Source organism: Aotus nancymaae, unplaced genomic scaffold, assembly GCF_030222135.1.
Source record: "Aotus nancymaae isolate 86718 unplaced genomic scaffold, 86718_ANA_hifiasm-v0.15.2.pri h1tg000008l, whole genome shotgun sequence".
NCBI lineage: Eukaryota > Metazoa > Chordata > Mammalia > Primates > Aotidae > Aotus > Aotus nancymaae.
In genome coordinates, this window is record NW_026988419.1 from 26895332 (window position 1) to 26904764 (window position 9433).

General features: G+C 37.7%; 1 protein-coding gene across 1 annotated transcript in view; it reads right to left on the bottom strand.

Moving 5' to 3' along the window:
* Positions 1–9208, bottom strand: part of ADAM23 (ADAM metallopeptidase domain 23) — a 190703-nt gene extending 181495 nt beyond the window's left edge. The window contains exon 1 of the mRNA XM_012446323.2: positions 9147–9208. Coding sequence (XP_012301746.1) covers positions 9147–9171 — 25 coding nt within the window. The 5' untranslated portion in view covers positions 9172–9208. The remainder of the gene's footprint in view (positions 1–9146) is intronic.
* Between the last annotated feature and the right edge of the window lie 225 nt (positions 9209–9433).

The following is a 9433-nucleotide window of genomic DNA, read 5'->3' on the forward strand; positions in this document are numbered from 1 at the left end:
TATTTTCCAAAATAAAAAAGTATAGTGAGAAGAGGGCATTCTTTTACATTTCGTATTTTTGCAAGTTGCTTTCTTTTGTGTCTCATTACAAGACTGGTGGATTTTCATATCTGCTCATGCATCTAACTTGTTATTTTGGGTGAAGTATATGAAAAAAGTAAACGTTTTAGATAATTGTAGATATTCATCTTTGACATAAACTAAAACTACCCAAGTAGTAGTTTCTTAAAGGTTAGTTACAATATAAAACCTGAAACTTTATCATTGTTGAATTAAATCACTGTTACATTAAAATGTGTAGGTCTATCTTGCATATTTAACAGAACATATTCTAGCAAGCATATTCACTTTAAATGAGTCATATTTATAATACGGTAGAGGTAGAGTTTTTCTGGGTTTTATATAAACTTCACAATATATTTGAGCCATTGCATAATCAACATGTATAGACATTCCTTTCCTCTTTATGGAACTTAATTTTATTATCTTTTAAAAAGAAATATTGGTAATAAATCTTTGTTATTCGTTATGAGATTTCATGTTCTAAGTCAAGAAAGCAACCCTCAATTATAACATTGTTCTTTTGGGAATTCACAATCCATTTTATGATGATTTGTTTTATTAAAGAGTTTACAAGAAATGCATCTTAGCAAAACCCAAGAACTGCTGAGAGCAGCAGAAAGGCAGTGAAGTGCAGTGGCAGGACCAGGCAACCCACGACTGAAGGGTCCAGAATCAGTCTTACAAGGGTTCAAACAGTGGTTTACATGGAAGCACTTGGTAAAATGCAACATATTGCAAAATGATCAATTATTATATTTGAGGATTTATATTTAGTTAAATGTTGTTTGCTAGTTGCTATAAATTGTTGAATGGAAACAGGTGTGGCATATGTCTCTAATATTTGATGATATCTATGTCATAGAAGAAAACCATGCTTTATTGTAGTATGAGCCTTGGAGCTGATCATAGGCTGTAATTTGGTGATACCCAAGGATGCATATCCTATTCCATTTCTGGAACATTTCCCAGAGATGCAGCTACATTCATAAGCCTAACTTTCACCCCATGAAGTAAAGCACTGCATATATTGTGTAGTGATGTTATTATTATTAACATACACATTCTTTATGGCATCTAAGGTCCCTTATCGCTATAACATAATAGCAAAGTTTCTTCTGTTTTATTGGCTGTCAATCACCATAAAGAAATGAGATACAAGCCATCTTCAGTCAACAAGATGAGGCAAACACAAAAGTAACCCATCTCCAGTCTAGTACAAACTTTGTATAAAGGTGATAACAGTGATCGGAATCCCTAGTTGACAAAATTCATCCTGCACCCATTCTGCAAAGCACTCACGCTTTGTTCTGTCCTACCCCTACCAGTCCCTCCCCTTCCCTACCACCATCTCCTTGGCCCTCTGTGCCCCCCTCCATTGCTCCTGTCTCCTCACCATCCTCTGCATCTTTTCCTAGCTTCTCTAGAATCACATGACTTACCTACTCTCTTGTGGATCAGATTTCCTTGGCTGACTCTGGGTAATATATTCATCTGCAATAGCTTTGGAATCATGTCTCATTAATTAAGACATGCAGTTCAATAGACCAACCAGGAGCCATGCAGGGTGCTGTGAGGTCATGTTAAGTAGTGACTAACGAGGACAAGCTGGAGTAACAAGACTCCTAAGTACTCAAAGGACCCTTCCTTCCCAGTGAGATGAGTGCTGAGTCAGAGAAACAATCGCTCCAACAAATTTGACCATGTCCCATTTGGCCTGGGATTAGTCCTGTCTGAAGATTCCGTTGGCCATTTTGCATTTATTACCTGATAAAAACCTCACATGGTTGTTCCCAAGCAAGAAGAACTATTACTAGAATAAAACATATGTAATAAAAACAGCACATCACAAAAGAAACATGGTCATATTTAAGATGAGATAAAGTTAGATAAAATGGCCAAAGGTAATAGAGTCAGAGAAGCTGTGAGTCAAGAGTCGCTGAATTCATCTTCCCTGTCAGTGGAGGGACTTCCTATAAAACAAGGGGTGAAAATTTGAATTCCTATAGGGATTAGGCAGGTAATGAAAAAAGTAAAAGTACCAGGCAATAAGGAGCGGTGAAGACTGTGGCAAACGATAAAACATGTCTTTCTACATCAGGCCACCCCTACACAGCTCTATTCAATTGTTATTTTCCAGCAAATGGGCCCAGTGCTGCTAGATTTTCCCATTTTTCAAAAGAATCTTGAAATCCAGATTTTTAATAACTTTAAAATATTTAAGTGTTACTCATTCTACTGTTTTGAAACACTACCTGGAGTCAAAGAAAACATGAAAGTGGACCAGACCTGGCTCATAGTGGTGACTTCTGCTCTGTGAAAAACCTGTCTAATAGCTGATACAAATTTCAGCAGCTCTAATCCTAAGCTCTTCCCTGCACTAGACCAAAGCTCATATTGGCACAGCTTCCACTTTAGATTATATAATTCTGTCCTATGGATCAACACAGAATAACCCTATTCTCTATATGTATTTCCTTTTTGTTCTTGAAATGACCTCCAAAAACAATGCCTAAGCTTTTACCTTTACTCTTACCTTTGCTAATACACCCAGTCTCTCTTTGCTCTCTAAACTATCACTTTAAATTTATTTATTTCTGTTTCATGCTTTTTCTTAAATTGTCTTCATCTTGCTCCTTCTCAAGTATCTACAGTGAGTCTCTACTGCCTTCATTTTCAGTGTGTCTGTGGTCTGGCCCACGGTTACCTATTTAAATCTCCCAGTTTGTACCTTCTGCTCTAACATATTGTTGGCAGGAAATGATTCTTCCATTCCTGATGTTTCTTTCCAAGGAGGTGGAAGTCTGCTGCAGTCTACTCTTGCTTTTCTCTGTCTCTGTACTCTTTCCATCTCTGGTACACAGAAGTGATTTAGCTGATGAGTAAATCTGAGAATAATAAACTGGGCATGCTTACATCAGCTTTCTTTTCTCCTACCCTGGAATCTCCTTTCTCCTACTGGGATTGAGATACCCACAGAGAACAGACGTTCTCCATCAGTAAGAGTGATATTTTGGCCTCCACCTGTCTTTTAAGTTGTACAGAACCTGGTTAGAGAACTGAGGAGTTATTTACTCTGCTCTCTGAAAAATGCAATTCACCATGTTCCTTCCCAATTAGGGAGATTCTGAAATACCACAAATCATTACAACTAAAATATAATGTCTTTAATCTTACCCAAGGTAGCCCTGCAGCCTTTCAAAGAGCTTAATTCAGCCCATAGTAAGGAATATTGCATTTTACCAGGTTATACTATAGGTCATAGAGAATGTGATTATGTCCTCACCACCATCAGCAGCGTGTGTGTGTGTGTGTGTGTGTGTGTGTGTGTGTGTGTTGGAGGCAATGAAGAAAGACTAGTTGACTCACAAAGTATTTGTTCTTGCCCATGAGTCTGTGGTTCTGAGGAAGACAAAGACCTAGAAGACGACCAGGAGGCAGTGTTTCCTACCTTCGTCACATCAGGGCCCGCGTAGAGAATGATAATATTTCTATGACTCTCTGGAGTAAACAACAAAGTCCACTCACTGTCTGACAGAAACGAACAGCCCAGTCATTCTAGTCACCTTAGGCCCCACCTAGGTGCTCCAAAGGCCAAGAAGCTCAGTATCTTAGCACAACCTTATGCCTATGCACATCAGTTCAAAAACTCTGCCTTAAGTCCAGTGACCATAGCTTATTTGTCTTTATTTCCCTGGAATCTAGCAGAGGGTTCTACCACTCAAAAATCTTTATCAAAAGATAGACATGGGCTGGGCATGGTGGCTCATGCCTATAATCCCAGCACTTTGGGAGGCCAAGGCAGGTGGATCACCTGAGGTCAGGAGTCTCAGACCAGCCTGGCCAACATGGGGAAACCTCATCTCTACTAAAACATACAAAAAATGAGCCAGGTATGTTAGGGGGTGCCTGTAATCCCAGCTACTCAAGAGTCTGAGGCAGGAAGATTGCCTGAACTCGGGAGGCGGAGGTTGGAGTGAGCCGAGATCACATTACTGTACTCCAGTCTGGGCAACAGAGCAAGATTCTGTCTCCAAAAAAAAAAAGTTAGATATGAACACACAGGCTCCTTCTAACCCCAGGGAATGGAAGGTGCAGGATTCAAATAGCCAAAGTCCTCAGAATACTGTACTGACTATTCAGAATCAGCTTGATCAGAGAAACTTGATGTTAATACTTAACTATCATCTGCATGGATTTTTAAAAAAATAATAAAATGCAGGTGACAGTGTCAGACACCCACACATTCATTGCTGGTAGAAACACAACCAGGTGGCACAGTTCTGGAAATGTGAACCATAAACCTTAACGTTTTCATACCCTTGGGCTTTTAAGAATTTTTCCTAAGGAAAATTTCAAAAAAAAAAAAATTTATACCTAAAGATATTTATTATAACATTAATTTGGACAATAATAAGGCATTAAGTAAATTATCATGTGATGGAATTTTATAAAGCTTTTTAGGCATCATTTGTGAAGAGTTTTGGTGACATAGGAAAGTACTTCTTTTGTACTATTAAGTGATTAAAAATAGAATACAAAGTGGTATATAAATTATAATTTCAACCATTTAAAAAATATATACATATCAATATTCCAAAAATAACCAAATAACTACTGAGTGATAGGATTATGGACAATTATGAGTTTCTCCTCTTTAACCTTTTTTTTCTTTTTTTCTTTTTTTTTTTTTTGAGACAGAATTTTGCTCTGTCACCCAGGCTGGAGTGCAACAGCACAACCCCCCGCCCCCACCGCCACCCACCCACCTCAGCTTCTCAAAGTGTTGGGATTACAGGTGTGAGCCACCACACCTGGCCTACCTTTCTATATTTTCTAAATTTTCTACTGCCTTATTTTTATAATCATAAAATATTTTAGTAAAATCATATTTATGGGATCTGTAATGAGATGGCAAATGCTTATAACAGTTAGCAAATTAAGATGTATAATTGTATATATATTATGACTACAACATTCAACTTTTGTAAAATATGTATTTAGAAAGGAAAACTCCAAAACAAAAAAACCTCCAAAATGTGGTTGTCTCTGTAATAAGATTGAGCAATGGCTCATTCTCCTTTCTACTTTTTTGCATTTTTCAGTTTCAAACAATGAAAATATATTAATCTTATGATGATAACAACAATAAAATTTTATATTTTTTAGTTCAAAATTTAACAGCCTTATTTTGGTAGAATTTTCAAAGTAGAGGATTAAGTAAAACCAACTTGGAGGAGGATCTAATTATTATTCAAGGAAGAAATCTTTGGCAAAAACATCAGTGAGATTAAAACAGTCTCATTGTAGCTCGAAAAAGACCCCATTCAACTCGATTTTCATAATCTAGTCTGCAGTCACTGTTAGACTTGAGAACAGCAATTCAACTTTGACATTTTCGGTACTCTGACTTTTCTCTCTATTCCAACAACTCACAGCTATGTCAGTTTTGAAATTTAAAGCATCTCGGGAAATAAGAGACTGTTTAACAGACAAAAAGACAATAAAAATACAGTGTCTCTTCATTGTCTTTTTCATCTTCAACGTGTTTTACTAAGATTCATTTGTGAAGAAGTGACAGATGTGGAGAGTTTACCAAAAAGAGACACAGCCTTTTGCATACGATCAGGGAGAATTTCTTTCTACTGATCCGTGTTGACGTTAACTAGCAATATGGTTGGTTGGCATTTCCTCCCTGGAAGTGAATTTTCTCCGTTACTGGAATATCTTTCTTCCACTTCATAAATCTGATCGTGTGAGCATCAGAAAGCCCTGTTACTGTCCGACACTACTTCTAATGGGCTGGAAAATAAGCAGCTCTATGTTTATGACAACTCTGACTAGTTAGGGGTGAAAACAGAGAAAAACCAAGAAGGCTATCAAAATGCAAAATAATTCAAATGGCGAAATTAATATCTTCTGTTTTTTGGAGTGTAATCTGCCAATCACTTTGTGTTTTAATGTGCTAAGAGTGAAAAGAAGAAATTAATCTCAAGCAGCATTTTAGCTGATAATAAATTATCAATTTTAAACTAAGATTATTTTTCTAATGCAGTATGCAATATATCAGACAAAGTATTTATCAAGAAGCTTCCTTCCCCTTATCCCACCCTGAGGCAATAACACTGAGCTGCTTTACCATTAACACAGGAATTCATTGATACACTAGATCTTTTGAAACCTTTCTATTCTTTCTACTCACACAGTAAATTATCATGTGATGGAATTTTATAAAACTTTTTAGGCATCATTTATGGAGAGTTTTGGTGACATAGAAAAGTACTTCTCTTGCACTATCAGGTGATTAAAAATGGAATACAAAGTGGTATAAAATTATAATTTCAACCATCCTAAATATATATATATAAATGTAACTATTCCAAAAATAACCACATAGCCACTGAGTGATAGCATTATGGACAATTATTGTTTTTTTTCTCCTTACCTTTCTATATTTTCTAAATTTTCTAATATTAAAGTGAAAAATAGAATGTGTATACAGATAAATAAATGTCAAAGGCTTGTGGAGTAAAATATGAAGAACAGAAGAAAGGACATTGTGGCAGAGGATGCTAGCTGCTCACCAATATCTAATTGCTGTCTTTCCAGGGCACACAGGTAAACTACATTTCCCAGCCTTCCTTGAAGTTATGAGCAGTCAGTCACATGCCTGGGTTCTGGCCAATGGAATGCAGGAAGAAGAGATGACATCACTTCTGGACCTGGACCAGAAGAACCTCCATATGCAATCCTGTCTCTCTTGCCTCACCTGCCAGTTGATTGGAGAAGTCCTCAATGGCATTTAAAAAAAAAAAAAAACGGTGAGGAAATAACACAGGAGAGCTGCCCAGGAACTGTTTGTCTACAAATGCTCATATTGAACTATTACATGAGCAAAAACTTAACTTTTATTATGTTTACCCACTGAAATGTTGGAGTTGCTTGTTTTAGCAGTTAGGCTACTCTACAACCATAATCACATCTATTTAAACAACTGTTGAAACAGCCATCCACACAGAGAACTTTACCTATGTTATATTCATGATGAAAAGCAGAAACTTAAAAAATGACAAATTCTATGTTTTCAGCCCACAGATAAATAATTCAAATTACTGTTTGATTTCACATACCCTTGTTCTCTAGATGTAGTGAAATATTCAAAACGTTTTTGCTAACTTGGTGGCCATCAATCTGAGAACTTCATGTCACTCTACATAGGATATGATTCGATTTAGATTTGGAAGAAGACATCACAGAGAAAGTAACAGAGTAACATTTCAGCTCAGTCTTGAAATATGAGTAAGAGCAAAACATGTGATTAGTGTCCAAGAATTTTAAACAGGAAAGGGTTCTTAAGATAAGAAAACTAAGAGCCAGAGAGGCCGGAACTTGTCCAAGGTCACACTACTATACAGTAGCAATACTTGGTTTAGATGAGGAATCCCTTCACTTTCAGGCTAATGTTTCTTGTTTTTCCCATCTTCCTCCATATTACCTCACGTAGCAAAGTATGTTTTGTGAATTGTCTGGTATTAGGCAATGACTGCATGTATTTTCAAGTTTTTAAGTATCTGTCTACACACACACACAGACATCCATAAACATACCTGAATGTATGTAGGTATGTTCCTAGCTGAACTGCAGCAGATCCTCTAATAGAATGTGTCCATAATTAAGGAATACTTCTCCATTGCTGCTGTCTTCAAATTGCAAATATAGCCACATATACTATGTGGTAACTAGTCTCCTAAGATGGAAACCAAATTTCATGCCTCATGATATTCATGCCCTCGTGTGGTTGTCTCCTACACTGACTCAAGATTTCCTGTCAAATGTGGTCAAAGTGGCCCGACACCAATATCAGCCTTTAAAAGGACTGGCTGCTGCATCTTCCTCTCTCTTGGAACATTCCATTTGTGGAGCCCAGAGCTATGGTTTAAGAAGTACAGCCATGTAATTAGGGCAGGCACAGTGGCTCATGGCTGTAACCCCAGCACTCTGGGAGGCCGAGGTGAGAGGTTCATTTGAGATCAGGGGTTCGAAACCAGCCTGGCCAACATGGTGAAACTCCGTCTCTACTAAAAATATAAAAATCAGCCAGGTGTGGTGGCACGTGCCTGAAATCCCAGCTACTTGGGAGGCTGAGGCACAAGAATTGCTTGAACCAGGGAAGCGGAGGTTGCAGTGAGCCACGATCATACCATTGCACTCCAGCCTGGGCCTGGGTGACAGTGAGATTCTCTCTCAAAATAAGAAAGCAAGAAAGAAAAGAAAAAGAAAAGAAAAGATGGAAAGAAAGACAGCTACATGATTAAAAAGGCCACACAGAGAGGCCATATTGAGGAGGAGAGAGGCCTAGTTGTCCTGGGAGCCCAGTAACAGCCACCAGGTGACCCCCACCACAGCCAACATGTGACTGCAGCCACAAGAAAGACCCCAGTTAAACCTGTAGAACTTCATGGCTGTGCCCAGTCAACTACAGAACAATGAGAGCTAATAAACTGGTTACTGTTTTAAGCACTCACTAAGTTTTAAGGTAGTTGGTTACACAGCAATAAATTACCAAAACAGAATTTGGTTCATAGAAGTAGGGTGCTGCCATCACAAAAACCTAAAACATATGGCATTGGCTTTGGAATTTAGCGGCAGGCAGAAGCTGGAAAGCTCCTTGAGGAGATAAATAGTGAAGGCTTGAAGGACAGCAAGGAAACTGCTATTGGAAACTGAAGAAAACGTGACCTGAATTATATGCAGCCCAATTAGCAAAACTATCACCTGCAGCATGGAAGACAGAAAGAATATGTCATAAACAGACAGCTCTGGCTAGGAGATTTTCAGTCAGAATGCAGTCAGCTTCTCCATATCCATGGGTTCTGCCTCCATGGGTTTCTCATCCATTGATTCAACCAACCATGGATGGAAAATATTCAAATAAATAATAATAGTACAGCAATAAAAATAATACAAATTTTTTAAATGCAGTACAACAATCATTTACATAGCATTTACATTGTATCTGGTATTCTATGTAATCTGGTTTTAAAGTATACAGAAGGACGTGCATAAGTTATATGCAAATACTATACCATTTTCTATAAGGCACTTGAGCATCCTCGAATTCTGGTATACGCGGTGTTCCTGAAACCAATTCCCCACACATATGACTGTATCGAAAGCACCAACTGGCTTCTTTTGGCTGCCTGTGTTAACATACAGGAGGAGCAAAATGAGCTAAAAAAGTAACTTTTCAGTTTTTAACCAAAATTAGGAGAAAATATACAGAATTTAGAACTTTCTGGATTCAAAAATAACACTTTCTGTTTTCTAGCTCCTACAGGCAGCAAAAGATCCTGGAAGAGATGACTTCAGAGCA